Source organism: Colias eurytheme, chromosome 23 (assembly GCF_061535395.1).
Source record: "Colias eurytheme isolate Ceu_HAF_F1 chromosome 23, ilColEury1 Martin Lab GWU primary, whole genome shotgun sequence".
Lineage (NCBI taxonomy): Eukaryota > Metazoa > Arthropoda > Insecta > Lepidoptera > Pieridae > Colias > Colias eurytheme.
The window spans coordinates 1851810-1870726 of NC_143002.1; the positions used below are offsets into that span (position 1 = coordinate 1851810).

At 31.6% G+C, this 18917-nt stretch overlaps 1 protein-coding gene across 1 annotated transcript in view; it reads right to left on the bottom strand.

Moving 5' to 3' along the window:
- Nagk (N-acetylglucosamine kinase) overlaps positions 1 to 14421 on the bottom strand; it is a 139369-nt gene extending 124948 nt beyond the window's left edge. The window contains exons 1-5 of the mRNA XM_090115423.1: positions 14242 to 14421; positions 6960 to 7143; positions 6428 to 6590; positions 821 to 910; positions 357 to 533 (exon numbers count right to left, since the gene is read on the bottom strand). Of these exons, the coding sequence (XP_089971549.1) occupies positions 357 to 533; positions 821 to 910; positions 6428 to 6590; positions 6960 to 7143; positions 14242 to 14276 (649 nt within the window). The 5' untranslated portion in view covers positions 14277 to 14421. The remainder of the gene's footprint in view (positions 1 to 356; positions 534 to 820; positions 911 to 6427; positions 6591 to 6959; positions 7144 to 14241) is intronic.
- Between the last annotated feature and the right edge of the window lie 4496 nt (positions 14422 to 18917).

Below are 18917 nucleotides of genomic sequence, written 5' to 3' on the forward strand. Positions count from 1 at the left end.
GTTTGAACACGATAATCTCGAGAATTACTGGTCCAATTTGAAAAATTCTACTTCGCTTAGACCAAGAGATGGGGAGTCACGGGTAAAACCGCGGAGCACGGCTAGTATTATATATTTTTACAAGTGTTTATTATATACTTTTACAAGTGTTTACAAATTGCATGTTTTAAACTAGCACCACATCGTAATTTTATGTAATCTGCATTTTTTGGGATTTCCGCGTACCAAAATCGAATAATTATACGAACCCTAATTCTTTACTAAAAATTAATCTTGCAAACAAAATAAACGATGGTTTTTTTCGCAAAATGTAGGTTTTTTCTTTCAGTAATGTTCATTCAAACATTCAAACTCACCTGCAAAAAACGACTTCTCAAAGTGTTTATACGCATACGGCAGCAGATCCGCTTTTGTTTCAGCCTTGAAGTAATTCCTGACTACCTCCCAAACTTTGTCCGTGGGGTGGGGAGAGGCGCGGAATCCGTCATTATCGTCGAATATCATTTTAATTGCTCTGTGCGCTATCCAGTATGCTGGAATTTAAAAAAAAATGTGAAAAAAGGAAAAAAATGGGACTTATTTGCTTGTATAGTAATTCGAAACCTCGAAATAAAATGTTCTAACATGATTCTGATTATAACAAAAACTGAATTTTTGTGTCTTTATACTTTTAATGTATAAGTACTTCATTAATTTAAGTCGTGATGCATTACCTACCAACTACCAAGTAATAGTAAAAGTTTTATTATATGTGGAAAACTACACTTTTATTATATTTTAAATAGATTATCAACAATTTCAAGGTGTTAAAACAACTTACCACCGCCTTCATCTCCAAGAAGGTATCCCCATCCGCCACAACCAAATTGCTGACCATCTGGTGTCCTGAGCAAAGCGTTTGATCCAGTACCTGTAATTTACAAAAAAAAATGGGTATAATTACTTACGGCCTTACTAATAAAAAGTTAAACAATGGATAAATTTCTACCATTTTCTACCATAGCTGTGTCCTGCTCTTACTCACATGAAACGTCAATCATAAAAACAAGACAGGTTATTGCAATAACTAATCCATTGCATAGCGAATGGGTAACATTTTATTAGTAAAGACCGATAGTATGTATGTGTAAACTTACGATGTTTGAAAACTGAAATGATTTGTAATAGGATGCAAGTGGTCTTAATATCAATTCAATTATTGATTTTTTATTTTCTTGTTTTAAACGTCTTTAATTATTTATTAGATTGTATAGCTAATAATTTACAGTGGGAGGTTTTTAGTATTGATACACTTTTAAAAACCTAGATGAGCAACGGTGCCATGTCGATAGATAATAGATTATTATTAATAGAAAATCTATTCATACACGATAGGTACCTGTTAAATTATACAAAAATTCGGTTTAGTAAATCTCATAGTAAAACAGATAGGAAAGACATCTGCCCCATTCGATGAACTACATTAATAACATAATATTTTCAGTGTTTAATCTGTGTAAGTTATCTTTATAAGCACTTAAAACAAATTAACACACCCACAAAGGGACACAGAACTTCACTTTTTCATATAACAATAATATCTAATAATGCAAGTTATTATTTTCAGCATATTCAGTACACATCTGTTATTGCAATCGACTCGTGCGATAAACATGCAATTAACTACCATTTGCGTCATAACGATGATGTTTTGTATATAATGTACTCGATGTTCAGTCAGAAACAATGTTATATTAGTATTTTAATCATCTAGGATACCTTATATACTCAAATTAATAATAAATAGTTATTACTAGCTTTCCGTCCGCGGTTTCGCGCTCGTTGTCAAAGAAAAACCCGCATAGTTCCCGTTCCCGTGGGATTTCCGGGGTAAGATCTATGCTATGTGTTAATCTAAGTTACCCTCTATATGTGTGCTAAATTTCATGGTAATCGGTTCCGTAGTGTTTGCGTGAAAGAGTAACAAACATACACATACATCCATCCTCACAAACTTTCGCATTTATAATATTAGTAGGATAGGATAGGATGGGATAGGATAGTAATATAATCAAACTAAATCCATACTAATATTATAAATGCGAAAGTAGCTCTGTCTGTCTGTCTGTTACTCAATCACGCCTTAACTACTGAACCAATTTGCATGAAATTTGGTATAGAGATATTTTGATACCCGAGAAAGGACATAGGCTACTTTTTACCCCGGGAAATAGGATAGGTTTTATCCCGGAAATCCCACGGGAACGGGAACTATGCGGGTTTTTCTTTGACTGCGCGGGCGAAGCTGCGGGTCGAAAGCTAGTGGGGAATAAATAGAGAATGCAAGTTACGCGATAAGACGAATTAGTTTATTATCTGAACATTGATAATTGAATTTCCTTTAACTATACGGTTATTTACCTGTTTTATCTTTTTGATGCAAGATAACAAACGTTCTTTAGATTTACATAATATACACAATTGTAGTATGATAAACATTTACGTTGATAAAATATACTAAAAAACATTGAAGATAGCTGATAAAAAACTTGAATTGTTTAATAGGAAGAATATTATCAAGATTTTAGTGTGACAGGAATAATTAATTATGAATAATACGGAATTTAATCAATATTCCGGACATTAACATATTGATATCTAGTCTACTATATATAATTAATAAATTTTTTGAAATGAAACTTCTTTATCGGGGTTGGAAAAAAAATTAGTGTAACATTTTTTCATTACGCGTGACATTTTTCCGTTACGCGCCATCTTTTTCTTATCCCTATTCCCTACCACGCGTGATTCGACGTATATCTGTAAAGTTGCATATAGTAAATTATTTTTTGAAAAATAAGATCATAAAGAAGTTTCACTTCTTACGTGTGTACACTAGTACACGCGCACATTTTTTTTCTCCTGTGTCTAATCTTGTATTATAAAAAGTAATAGTCACATATTTGTATAATCATGTTTAGGTATATTTAAAACCTGAATATTTCGAGGTTTTGTATTTTCAGTCACACTAGAACGACTGAACGAATTAAGATGATTTTTGACTGAATAAATAAACTATTTTTTGAGCCTTTGCCGCTTTGTTCATTAATTTGGTAGTTAAAACTTAAAACCTCCAACTGTTTTCATAGTCTTTTTAACTAGAAGAAAATTTTACATGATATTATTTTGTAGAATAAAATATATTTGTTTATAAGGAAATACATTATATTAATATCTATTATGTAATTTGCATAGGATGAGGTAAGTGCAAACATAATAATGGTCATTATCCGCTTTATATATGTTGTGTACATAAATTATTTAAATGTTTGGTCATAAATAATAATGGGAAATGTGTAAAATGTAAAATATTTTTATTTATCGTGATACCAAAATCTTTTATCTATATCTACGTCTATATATAAATAAATATGAATCACCAAAATATATGTACGGGCTTGCCAAACGATTGCATCAATTAATATGATAATAATATATCTTTTTTGTATAAATAGTATTCATTATTGAATTTATTTTTGTTACTGTAAGATGCAGAGCCTTTAGCTACTTAAGTAAAGTTTTTCTATCTCTTAAAAAATAAGATAAGTTACGCGGGCAAAACCAAGATGAGCAACTTGTATGATCTAAAAACTAAACAGTATGTGAGATAGTCGTTTCCGATATTACACATTCGCTTGATAAGGTCATGCGTTTATTAATTAATATATGCATAGAATTTTACATTTCAATGCCATTTTTGGATACTTTAGCGCGTTATTTAATGTATTAGCGCGTTATTCTATAAATAAAAAAAGTATTTTTTGGAAAAATTCCATTTAATTTTTTTTACCAATAAAAAAAATGTTCTTTTTTTATCGAAATGAAGTTTAAATATTAACTATAGTATATAAGTCTAAAGAGATTATTCAATGTAATCGCTCAAATGCTACCACCCACTTTCTATGTCTGTACGTATCTCTACTATGTACATAGATAATAAGAACAAAAGTAAAAGCATAGTAAAATGGGTACGAGTGTCGTATGTTTAAGAGGAAAAGTTATTTAAATTATTACTAACGAACTCAAAAAAGAAAACAATCAACAAACAGCCTGCCAGCAAGATCAACCTGAGTATGGAAATAACCAATAACCGCATCTATATAATACAACTAGCTGCTCCGCGCGGTTTCACCCCCGTGGCTCCACTCCTGTTGGTCGTAGCATGATGATATATACCCTATAGCCTTCCTCGATAAATGAGCTATCTAACACCGAAATAATTTTTTAAATCGGACCAGTAGTTCCCGAGATTAGCGCGTTCAAACAAACAAACAAACTCTTCAGCTTTATAATATTAGTATAGATAAATGGATTCAAAACTCTGTAACGACATCCCTACTTAATATTATAAACGCGAAAGTAACTATCTGTCTGTCTCTTCATTATGCCTTAACCACTGAACCGATTTGGATAAAATTTGATACAAAGATAGTTTGAAAGGAAGCACATAGGATATGTTTTATACCGGAAACCCCACGGCCAACGGAAAGTATACGGGTTTTCCTACACTCGAGCGAAGCCACGGAAAGCTAGTTAAATTAAATCAAAACTTTCATCGATTGCAAAACGAAAACAACATGACGTTATAAATTCACAACACGTCGCGATCAAGGCAAGGGGTTATCAGATGTCCTATTTACTAATGAGAGCAAGATACGTCGATCAAGGTTCATTGTATTGGTTACTTGTTTCCTATTGCGATATTATCCTGATGGTGGAAACGATTTTGTTTACAACGAAGAAGATAATAAGAAGACAAGCAAAGGACAAATACTATACTGGATATAACATAACCATTTAAGTGGTATGAAATCACGTAGTAAAAAAAGGGAAAAAACAGCTCCTTCGTAACACTGATTTTAGAAATGTAACACTGAATAAAAAATACACTCGAATAGAGATCCTCCACTTTTTATAGGAGTCGGTTAAAACTTGAAGCAGAAATTATGAAAAAAATTAGATAAAATAAGTCAATAATATGTGGAGAAGTGTCACAAGTAAAAACATATTTTTTAAGGTATTTTTTGTATCATTTCTATAAATTATACAAAAAATACCTTAATAAAAGATACTATTATCAAAACCGTATCCGTAATCATTACAAGTAATATAAACTAGTAGGTATTAAATCGCACGTGTTCGGATAATAGCAACATTTTATTATTTTGTTTTGCATTATATGCATATGCGCATCTATATTGACACTTGTAAGCCAATAAATAATTCATGCAACAAGCAAATAAAACGCAAAAGCACATTCTTAAGATCCATCTATCCTGCAAAGAATTGCCATCATAATAAAGTTCACAGATAATGGGCCCTCTACATAATGGGCAACGTTGGCCCAACAAATGATCGTCGATGTTTGCTGCCAGTACGGCGATCATGAAAAAGCCTTTACAATGACGATCGTAGACATTAAGGCTTACTAATTAAGTGTAGGGGACACTATCGTGATTGCCTCTACTCGCCCAACGGTGCCCATTGCCCATTAAGTAAAGTGCAAAATATTCAGACCAATACAGCCAAGGCCAATATCATTACACTAAAAATACAATGACATTAATCGAAGCAATCAAAAAATTGTTCAATTGATCTTATTAGTAAAACGGTTCAGGTCAATTGCCTTGCAGATACGTCCACAAGTAGTATATAATCATATGATGCATGGTAAAGTAGTCTCTAACTAAATTAATGGCTGTCCATTTATCATTCAAGGGATTCTCCAGAAAGCAAAGCCGATACATCAAATACATGTTGAGGAAATCGTTAGGATAGCATTTTGTATTAATCAAATATTCCTGGACTCTTCACAACTGAATGAAGTCCCATAATAAGAAAAGTTATAAACAGGCAACTGCTAAAAATACTTGTAAATATTTTGGTCTTCTAAATGCACACAAATTAAAAATAACAATGATATCATGAGCACATGAAATCCTGAATCACAATATAATAATGTGTGTCCTAAATAATTTCTCCAAATAGCTTTTCTTGTTTTCCTCAACATTTTTTGAATCGGGAGAAAAACCACTCTGAATTAATTTGTCAAAAAATGATTCAAATGGAAACATTTAAGACGATTCACGTAGAATTTTCAAATAAAATATTTACCACCAATTCGCAAAGCAGTTTCTACAGAGAAGAGCCAGAATAAGACTCTTTTAAAATCCTATCAAATTACACATACAAAGCCATGATAATTAAAAAATAATTAATAACCATATTCGGAAACGTCTCTAGATGCTTATAGGCTGTGGAATTCCTTACCACCAGGCGCTTTTTTGCCTACTCTTCTGTTTAAAAAAAATGTTACTTTTTTACACCTCTAAATGCTTATTAGCTTATTCTATACACTTCTAAAAGCATTTCCAGATACTCTACTTACCAGCAATAAGTACCATGCCTCCTTCAGTAGCGCCTGTGAACAAGGAACCGGCTGTGTCTGAGGCTACGAAGATCTCTTGAGCACAATTCTGGTCCATTTCTTTCACGCGCCTAGCTAGTTCTGCGTTACTGCTTTCTTGCTCACAGCCTGATAGTGTTAGACCCTAGATAAATAAGATTTTGTTGTTAAACTCTGCTTAAGAACTGTTAAGGAAATCTTTAATGATTACAAAATTGAGTTTAATCTTTGCATGGTTAAAAAGGGGATATTATAAGGTGCGTAAGAGTCGTGTCATATTCAATACCAAGGAAAATTATAAAAATTTAACTGACTGCTCGTTCATTTATGTCGTCGTTATGAGAAAATATTTTGTTCTAATATAAAGTTACTTGCTTTTGTGGTTTACTACAAGCAGATCTCACTACAAAATTATTTCTGCGCGGACGGCGTCACTCGCAGCTGATCATGAATCATGTAGCACTTTAAATGGTACATTTTAATGGTAGGGAAACAAACATACAAAAGATCTTACTAAAGAATCCAAAGGCACATCCCGTGGTACACCAGCGTCGTCTTTCGCCAGTTCCACCATCTTTATGATTCTGTTGGCACATTCTTCAATACCGAGGTTCCAGTGATTTGTGCCGAGCCCTTTTGAGCGGCCAACCACCTTCCCTGTTTCGTCGCATATCACCAGATTTGAATGTGTCGCGCCTCTGTGGAGAAATTTAGATTTTAGAATGATGATTGGAATTTTAATTTATTAGGTCTGGTCTTTCTTGTCTTGTTTTATGGGTGATAGAGGAAAAATACAAAACATACATTTTGCTTAATTTCTTTATCAAAGATCGGGATTGCAGTTTGTCTACGTGGTTTAGTTATTGCAAATAATTTTGTAATATGTTGGCGCAATATTTAAACTTCAAAGCCTCTACAACTTATATATTATATTACAGGTATCTGTCTAAGTGTCTACTAATTAATTGATCTAATTAATCTCATCATCATTCAAATGTCGTTTCAATCATATTCAAGGACGCGATCAATTATTTTTTCCTGTTCAAACAGCTGTCGTAGCTGTACTTTGTCGTTTAAAGAAGCCTTTTGGTTATTTTATATTCGTTGATCTAATGGGATTAAATTTAATAACTTACAAAATATTATAATATCATAGAATTGTATCCAACAGACTGTTCCTAAAGAAAGCAAAGCAATCTCGGCCAGAAGTTATAATCAATTGTTATCAATTACATATGTACTACATATAATAATTACTGCATAGTATAACAGAAAGTCGCTTCCTAGTGTATATTTGTCCCCATGTATTTTTTAAAACTACGCAACGAATTTTTATGCGGTTTTTTTTAATAAATAGACCGGTTCTCGCAGAATAATTTAGTATATCCATAGTAGGTATATCCAATTTGTTAAGTTTTAGTCAAAGTGGGGGAAGCAGCGAGCGGAAAAACTATTTTAGTAATACCATGGTAATACAATCTGGCATATTATGATAATATGGAGGAAGTACTACTAGTTGTTTGCTAGTCAAGTTCAAGGTGATAAGGGCTTGTTAATAGATTTTGGATATCTGATAATACCGCCACAAGCAGGTTGATAAACGAGATATTAAATTTATTAATGATAGCGGTGTGTTTACACTTGGTAGAAAATAGGAATCAGAATTGCATGTTGCTATTTAATCTACATAGTACATACTAAATATTATTGAATTTTTCAAACAAATAATCTCCTCAGATTGTTAATTGAACTAGGTACGTACCGAAATTCAAATTCAAATTAGGTACCTACATTTATTTGCAAGAATGCAGTTACAAAATATGTGTTGCAGGCGAATGTTTGGATTTTTTTAATTTATTTTAGATAGTCCATTTATCGAGTAATATGAGTCTAATGATGCGTTGAATTTTGAATACGATTAAAATTATCCCAATATCTACGAATAAACATTCGCTTAGTAAGTTCAGCCGATATGGATAATAAATCTAAGCGATTTTATAATTATAGTTTAAAGAAAATATACCATAAATAAACACGGAATAATAACTAGTAGCTAAAATAAATAAAATGTGTTTGCAATATGCGCGGGCCTCATGAAAAGAATACATAATTGTTTGCCTGGTAGAGATCGCTACCTAGCGATAAGGCCGACGTTTGCTTATTTTAAATGTATATTTCTACAGCAATAAATGACTATTATTAATTTATTTCGGAGTATATATTTGTAATCGGAGTATTTATTATCAAAACACTCGCGGCTTACGTACGAAATTACCGGAGTTGCATAGAAACATTTTGTCGAACAATTATGATTTAATTATTATCACAGAAAGTTGGTTATGCGATGGAATTTTAGACTCGGAGATTTGCGATTCGCGTTACGAGGTTTTTAGATGCGATAGGAAACACAATAGGAAAGGCGGTGGCGTATTAATCTGCATTAAAAAAATTTACAATGCTCTCATCACTCAAAATGTTCAATGTGGTAATGTAGAAAATGTTTGGCTGTCAATGTCGGGTGATATGTTCGAAGATAAGGCGGATTTCCACATTATTGCCGCTTACCTGCCTCCTTCTTCAGATCTGCCTAATCTCTTAAGGTCTTTCAGTTCTGCGTTGCTTTCGATTCATGACAATTATCCCAATAATAATTATTTAATCATTGGTGATTTTAATTTACCCTTTATTTCTTGGGTGGATAAATTTAACTACAGCATTAACAATTATTGCAATTCGGATCTTTTAGAAGCCAGTTTGGGTTTTTTAAATATAACTAATTTAATGGGTATGGGTCAGTTTAACCATACACCAAACTTTTGTGGAAATATTTTGGATCTAGTTTTCTCTAATTTAAGTATCAACTGTCAGGACATTACTTCTAATTTCTTAGTCAATATGGATAGATTTCATACACCTCTATTAATTACAATTTACGACATTAATAATAAGCCATTACGACCACAGTTTGGTAAAGTAAAAAAATTTTTTAAAGCGGATTACGATGCTATCAACTTAGAATTAAGTAAATTTAAGTGGGATGAAATTTTAAACTCTGGATCAGTTGATGATGCTACCAATAATTTTTATGGTATTATAAGGTCATTAATAGATAAATATGTGCCTTCTGTTCGTATTTCTTCGCGTCGGCGTTATCCAAAATGGTACACTCCGGCTTTGATAAATATCATAAAAGAAAAATATAAATTTCACTGTAAATGGAAAAAATATAAGAATCCTAGCGATTATTCAACCTTTTCACTACTCAGAGCTAGAATAAAAGAATTAAAAGTAGAAGTTCACTCAAATTATCTTTTACGATGTCAAAATTCTATTAAATCTTCTCCTAAGGAATTTTGGACGTATATCAATAATAAACGTAGGAATTCTAGCTATCCATGTTGTATGTCTTATCGTGGACATATGTTAAGTAAGGGTAAAGATATGTGCTCGGCATTTAGCGATTTCTTTCAATCTGTTTTTCGATCAGACGATTCTGCTGATCTTGTAAATCCTATTAAGGAGTCAAATGTAGCCGACTGTTTATGTTCAATCTTTCTTACCGATAAGGATCTAAAAGCATTATTCAGAGAGCTTGATAGTCGGAAGGGTGCTGGGTCCGATGGTTTACCTGCAATCTTTGTCAAAAACTGTCAGTCTGGTTTAGTAATACCCTTACGATTACTCTTCCAGCGTTCTTTAAACGAAGGAGTCTTTCCTAAATGCTGGAAGGAAGCTTTAATCATACCCATACACAAAAAAGGATCTAAAAATGAAATAACGAATTATAGAGGTATATCTTTACTTAATATATTCGCGAAAATGTTAGAGAAAGTTGTACATAAACACTTATATAGCTCAACGATTAATTGCATCCCTTCCAACCAACATGGCTTTGTTAAGTCACGTAATGTCACTACGAATTTATTAGAATTAACACAATTTGTGAATAGTAGCATGAATGAAAGAGTGCAGGTCGACGTGCTTTATACAGATTTTGAGAAGGCTTTCGACAGAGTCAGTTACAATATATTAATTCGCAAGCTTTACGCGGTTGGCATCAGAGGGAATCTCCTCAGGTGGTTGGAGTCGTATATTCGAAATCGTAGTCAGTCTGTTATCTTGGGAGGCTATAGATCTGACTTTGTTGATGTTACTTCCGGAGTCCCCCAAGGATCGCACCTCGGTCCCTTATTGTATAATATTTATTTATTTGATATTGATACTTGTTTTAAAAATTCAAAATTTCTGCTTTATGCTGATGACAAGAAAATTTTTAGAAAAATCACGACCCCTCAGGATTGCCTCTTACTTCAGGACGATCTCAATAGGCTTACCGATTATTATAAATTAAATAAAATTTCAGTAAACATAAATAAATGCCAAAAAATAACTTTTTCTCGAAATAAGGCTACTAAAATTATACGTTTTGACTATAAAATTAGCAACGAAATTATTCCATCCGTTACGTCAGTAAGGGACCTAGGTGTGATCCTCGACGACAAACTTAGTTACCGCATGCACATTGAATTTATTTCTCAAAAAGCCTATAAAAATTTAGGATTTGTTTTGAGACAAGCTGAACCCTTTAATGATTTGGCATGTTTGAAAGTTCTGTACTATGCTTATGTACGCAGTATTCTTGAGTTCGCTAGCGTCATCTGGCGACCTAGCTATAAATGCCATATAATAAAATTGGAAAAGATTCAAAAGGTATTTGTAAATAAAATGAACTATAAAAATAAACAATATGACTTGACCTATTCACAAGCTTGTTCTCACTATAAAATAAATACCTTAGAGGATCGTAGAGACGTAATCGACCTTATGCTATTGTATGATATTGTCAATAATAACTTTGATTTTCCTGTTGCTTTAGAATACTTACAGTATCGTGTGCCATCACAACGTACTCGTCATACGCCTCTCTTTAGTGTGCCAGCAGCCTCTACTAATTATCTCAAACATTCAACCTTTCTGAGACTTCCGAATAATTATAATAATAAATTCTCCTCGGCTGATCCCTTTCAATTATCTCGCACGAAGTTTAAAAAAGTAATACTACAGCTTATTGACCAAAATTGTAATGAAAATCACTAATAACACACACACATGCACACACACACACACACACACATACACTTCACTTTCACTCACACATGCATAATGTTACCTTTATACTTAATTGTAATATAGGATTTGTTTATTATTAGTACTGTATCTTTTATGTTTTCTTTTTTGCTCACACACTGTATCGTATTGTTATTGGTGTACCTTGTAATTGGCGTATAGTATTGTATAATGTTCTATTTAATTTATGTTTAGCTGTAAGGTACCTTTTAGAAATAAATAAATAAATAAAGTAATTAGTGGTAATTAATCTCAACCAAAGTCAGGGTGAAAAGCTAGTAAGTATGATACAAAAAACGCACTTCATAACAATTTGTTTTGAACTCATGAAATTGATAGCAGATATCGATTCAGGAAGATAGCGACTGCTCATTTGATCATATCTTTATTATTTACATGTAAACAATAATTTTATAAACTTTATCGTGAGTGCATTCATTTTATTGCAAGTGAAATAGGTATAGAGCGTACAAAGTAATAGTTGTACACACAATAATTGATAAGATATACTTATATTATAAAGCTGAAGAGTTTGTTTGTTTGAACGCGCTAATCTCAGGAACTACTGGTCCGATGTGTGTATAAATAAACGTTTTTTCATTTCATTTTTTTCATTTTTTCATCATGCTAAGACCAACAGGAGCGGAGCAATGCGGATGATACCGAGGCACAGTTAGTGTAAAATATTTGAAAGAAAATATTGAAGTGAAACTTCTTTGTGAGTTGTGAAGAGTAAAATTTCAAGGTAGCGTCATGGCAGTACAGTCACGTCATAGAGTAAGGCGACGATTTTGGTATCTTCGAATCTTGCCTAGTTTCACTTCTGTCACGTGTGCTCGGAACACACACTGTTTTTTATTAGAGTTCATATAATATATCTTTAAATATTTGTATAATGAATCAACGGCTATCGAACCTAAGACTCTCAATTGAGGTGCAACCACTGTACTATAGCGGTAATATAGCGAGACTTTTAAACTATTTTTATAAGATTTTATTTTGTGTAATCGCAAAATAAATGCTGGTTTCATATAGGCACTATTTAAAATTTAAATCTATGAATAAACTGGATTCATTCCGTTGAGGTCAAAACCAATCGTAATAAGGCAAGGGTCTAGGCTAGACATTGAATTTGTTTAGACTATAATCTATATTTACGTACAAGATAACGTAAGTACTCAATACATACCTACTATCTTTAGACAACTCGGTAAAAAAATATTATTTTGCCAAAATAATGTTTTGTTTTTACAATAAAGCAGAATTACCTATAAACACGGACTTAATAAATTGTAGTTAATTACCAAGTAACCCTATTAATATTATAAATATGCGAAAGTTTGTGATGAGGTTGGTACATCAGAATAACATGCCTATGACTTATGAGCTATAGGAATACTTCATAGTTTATTTTGACCGCGGGTTCTTTCGCGGGTGAAACCGAGCGGCACTGCTAGTGATATTTAATTTTGCTAACTGAATTGTCTGGGTACGTATTAGGTACGCAAAATTTTACAGTCTTAATGACACAGATGCAATACCTATGTGCTGTTTATACTAATATCTTTGCATTTGGATTTTATTAAAAAAAAAAACAATACATTTAGAGTCCTTCGGAAATCATGAGGTTTTACAAAATAATTACGAGACTGAATACGCGGTAATTCGCCAGTTTAGTGTATAAATTCAAACAGTACTGTGGATCGATTTAACCCACTTATAACTGGCGATAATAGAAGTACGACTATCCCATTTAAAACTTTCAAATGTCAATAACCTGCGTTACATAGACAATGCGTATGTGTGCAACATTTATATAATATTAAGTAGTTACTTACACACACATTTTACTTCAATTTAATTTACATAAATAAATAACTCCACGGTGATATTTGAAATAGGCTTTCGTATTTTGTGAGAAATTAGAAATCATAAATTCAAAGGAAGAACAATGAGACCAAATTGTTTCGTTTTTAATTTTCGTTCGAAAAAAATATTTAGCTTCTCACATATTATTGATAAAATTCGTACAGATAACGCATTACAGTCTATGAATAAATAATTTTTTTTGAATAACCTACTTACTTAATATCGAATAAAAATTAAAATATGTAATATGGATTAACAACTAATTCTTCGTAATTTTTATTTAGAGTCTTATGTTCTATTGACTATAAAGTATTTATATAAAAAAGTAACAATTAATTTTTCTAATAAAAAACCACATAAACAATGACGGATATAATAAAATCCAATCGCTATTGATATAGAAAAGTAAGCGCGAAAAGTGTTCAAGGTTGTCAGGTGCAGCGAATTCTTCACATTCTTTATAGTAAAACCAGTTCCCTATTAGCAATCTTAATACCATCACATAAAGTTTATTTTGAAATGATTTTGAATTATATTCCATATGCAATGTTTACTTTTTAATTAACGTGGCCAGCTTTTTAATGTTGACATTTAACTTTTTTTTTGTCGTGAAGCTATAAGATACTGTATCGACTGACATATTGTATGTAACCTGTAGGTTGTGTATATTTTAATTAAGCAATTGTTACAATAATTTGTGCATTTCGAAATAGCAAAGAATTCAAGGCAACCTTTCTACTTTCAACGATATTGTAGTAAGCAATACTCGTAAACTTTATTGAATTAATAAATGTTCTTACCCCTCAACACCGCCAAATAGCTTCAGTCCATTCATAGTTTAAAAACAATGAATATTATTAGACTTGTAGTACAGCAACAGTAAGGCGTATTGGCGGTAACTTATCAATAAACTATAATCACAATAAACACAACAATTTGCCACGAACACGGCGTCAAACTAAAGCAAAAACTATTAAAATTTCAATGACAAGTGACAACTGACGGATTCATGAATCGTTGTTGTGACATGACATAATCAATGTCATATTGACATTTGACAGATAACGCACTGGTTCACGTCATAGATAATATTTCGTGCTGCTCATCGCGCATATGCGTATTATACACAGATAAAATAGTATGGATGTCTTAAGAGCGCATATTCTATTTAACGCAAGTCAAAAACTCCGCGATCTATTACGATAGATCGCGGCTTGCGCTATCCTTTTACTATGAACAGCATAGGTCCGCAGGAGAGCGCCGAGCAACATGTCCTCACTCTGGAAAGGCTCGCTGCCGACTGATTTTAATCGGGTCGCGCGCAGTGTTTTATAGTACTTTAAAAAAAATTGTAGAAAAATAATAGAGGTACCTTAGTTGATTTTTTAAATTTTATCTTATAAGTAAGACATTCTTTTATTGCAATATGTATAAATTATATTCAATAAAGTCAAATATCTTGGTGAAAATAATAATTTTGTCGACTATAATTTCTAAAAAAATTCACATTGTTCGGATTTTAATTTCGTAAGTTAGGAGTCCAAAATAAAAAAATCTTTTAACTAACTATTTTAATAAGGATTTTTGCAGTTAGTTAAAAATAATTGTGTGTTAGATCTGTCAGCAATTTCAGATATTTTTAGCTTCGAAATTGACACTAAAAGTGAAATCAAGTAATCATCGGATCAGTTATCTTGATGGTATTCAGAAATACTGTATTAATTGAAAAAAACTCTTAACTAACTACATAGACAATAAAATTTCCTAAAATTATTAGTAATTCATATGTTTGTAAGATAAGTGGTTGATGGACAATCTGGTTTGAAAAATCACATATTTGAGCCAAACAGCGCACGGACCGCGTACACAGCCTTAAATGTAACTGGTTCGTTCTTTCGTTTTTGTAAAATAACATAATTATTATAAACAATTAATAATGTTCTACTCTACTATCTAAACGATAACTATTCAGAAGGGAAAAACATTGTATTTTCAACCGACTTCGAAAAAGGAGTATGATTCTACTTTGTAAACCGAATAAGTATGATGATTATTTTTTTATTTGAAGGCTGGTGCGTCCCGTGTGATCCCGTTTAGATTCTTTGCTCTTAGTTTTATTTGTTGTATTTCTGAAAATCAAAAGGCTGTTTAGTTTTTTAAAGTGAAACTTTTATTACATCGTCTCAAACTTTTTGGTCTGTGTAGCGCATGTCGCGTGTATCGCGGCTGCCGAGTAGGTATACCTACTCGGCAGCCGACCGTCACGCGACATGCGGTACACAAAGCAGTGTTCGGAACCGTTCGAACAGTTTCACTTTTACCGTGGTTTCATAAAACCACACAACATTTTTTGTTATAGAAATATAAATAAATTATGATTGAACAAAAAGCTTGGCAAAGATCGGGACTCGTATGTGTACACAGGTAAATAAATGAAATAAAACATTCAAATTGTAACATCTGATATATTTTTACATAATTCTTCCAAGGGAATTTCACGGACACAAATTATTATAAGGTACATTGACTTACTTACAACATTGGGACATTTAATACTTATACATTAAAATTAAGACGAATTTAATAAGTATTTACATATGTAGGTACTTACTAAGTCACTACATAAAATAAAAAAGGAAATATGATCGAGTTACTAATAATTATTAATGTAGGATTAATACTAAGTAGGTAATGTAATTAAGTAGGTATGCAAACATTTAAAATGCATGACAACGAAATATTTTCTATATTATTATATTATTATATTAATATTTTCTATATAATTTGTTCTGAATTTATTCAACGAACCAAAGACGTTACTTATTTGTTTTTATAACGAATTTACACATTCGTGTTCTTTATTCGCCTCGCTATTCGCACGAAAGTGTAAATGCACCATAACGCTTAGACAGAGATGGAATACACACATCGCAAAGATCTTCTTTCCTTGTCTCACAAAGACATTTATTGCAAAAAGTATATAAGTATCATATTCTATACATAGTTGATTAGATTATCTGTGAGGTAGTCATTTAATAAAAATGAACCATTTCATATAAATTCTGTAATTCTCAATATACATAGGTACAGTACTATAATATTATAATGATTCTTTACATTTTAATAAGTTAGTAATAGTTTTACAAATTTTATTCATGAAAATCACTGATAGGATTACAATTATCACTTACAATAATTAAGTGACATACAGACAATTTATTTACAGTCATAAGTACGAAATCTCTAAGAGATAAAACATCGATTTACAAAATGTTTACTATTTACAATAAGTACCTATATTCACTCACTAATATTTTTAAAATTAATACTTAGCTAAGACCTAATTATTTCACAACAGTCTTTTCATTAATATAATTAAATGTTTGAGTATTAATTATTAGGATAGCAATTTACTTAATATAATATGTATATCTATATGGAATATGGATACAATTAATATATTTTTATTAACTATAATATTGTGTGTTTAATGCTTGTTTTATGTTTTATACTTTAGTATTTTACAGAACAGGCAAGTGTAAAAATTAATACATATTTTTTTTTTCATCAAATTAAATTAAATTCAATAATATTACTTAGTTAATGGTTTAAAAAAGAATTTTGTTATAATTTTCCTCATTATAATAATATTAAATATTATTTTATTTATTCTTTGGTTATCATAAATCGACTAGAACCTTTTTAGTTATAATAATTAAATTTAATGTGAACTAAGTACAATGTATATGTACCTACTAAATAGTTTTAAGCTCAGATAACCTGTCCACAATAATCAGGCAATTCAGGACTTTTTTTAAATAATTACCAGGCCGTAATTTACAGATAGATATTGATTATTGATTACATTATTATCTATTAATGGTAAAAAATTTACGCCTTCGCAAATCTACTTGATTTTTTTTATACTCGCCTATATATAAAACAGGCAGGGGCATTGTTTTTAATTTTATCATTATAATCTTCAACTTTGATAAGTTCAATATTTAGAAATTAAAATTAAATAACAGGTCAAAAACAAATGCTGTTGACTATAATATTAATTTAAAAGTGAAATTAATATATTCGATGTTAACTACTTTTACAGAACTTTGAAGCAATCTCGATATAGGACTATTTGACTAGGTACTAATAACTAAAATAATGCATACAAATAAGAAGTAACAATGCGCTGTAGAAAATCATAATTTTAAAGGGACTAGGATTTACTTCTAAAATTAAAAACACGAACAAACACATACGGACACACTTTTTACCGCTCTTTGAGTAGACTAATGTCGAAATAGGTACCTTTTTGTTTTGGATATTTTTGGCTTATAGCATTAAACACATACGTACATGAATTGAAACACTATAACTCATGATATTGATCTAATAACACCCATAAAATTTCCAAATCTTTAGTGAAAAGCAAAATTGGCTCGAAGCCATTTCATTCATTATAGGTATTATATTTTGTAATAAAGGACGATTTAACAATAATAATATATCTAGCTACAACATTTAGAATAGTGCTTTACACATGCATTTTAGTTAATACACATTACGTTATCTCTATAATATATTTATAATTAAGTTTTTATCTAAACACACGCGACGGAAGTCTTAAATTGAGCATTTTGCCGTCGCAGAGCTTGACGTCACCTGAAAAGAAAATTATGATATAAATGACTATTTAAATGTTTAGTTCGTTTAACATTTTTGTATGTGTTAATTGGTTGTTAAGGAAAATGTTTCTTGCACGTGTGGTTCTGTGACATGTGCATGCACTTATTAAGCTATTGCATAGCTTCTATCGCGGGCCTTGAGCGCGGAGACCGAATCCAGAAATTTAGTAACGAAAAACCTCACGCTCCCCACTCCGACGGGCGCGGAGGTGTGGCTTGAAGGCATAGCATGCAATAGCTTTACCGCGGCAGTCCCCGAGTGCCACACGTCTTTTTTATTTTTATACCTATCAGCACTTGAAGTAGGAGCTTCTTCGTCCAGCGAATGCGAATGACCATGTACTGGTCTGGGCCGTCTGTTTATTGCATTATCAGTCCCGTCTGACTCCCTTCGCGACCCGCCGCCCGCGCAGAAACACTTGCATATTATTCTCTTGAATGCGAACCTGAGAAAGAGTATTAATTCAAATTAATTTAATTTGCTATCAAGAATGCAGTAAAGAACCTTTATTAAATATTGAACTTTTTTGAAGGATAAAAAAACATTAGGATCAAGGAAGATGTTTGAACTATAGCAAGTTGTAAAACCAATATTGAGTAATTATATGGTGCTTTTTATAATTTTTTGATCACATAAAGCAATTGAGAAATGCATCTTAAGTTATTAATTTAAATAAACAATACAAAGCTTACTTAAACTTGAGAAGATTTACGTATAAGAGAAAAAAAATCGATAATAGAAAGGAAAATAGCGTATCTAAAATTGTTCTCCAAACAAACTAAATTAATTC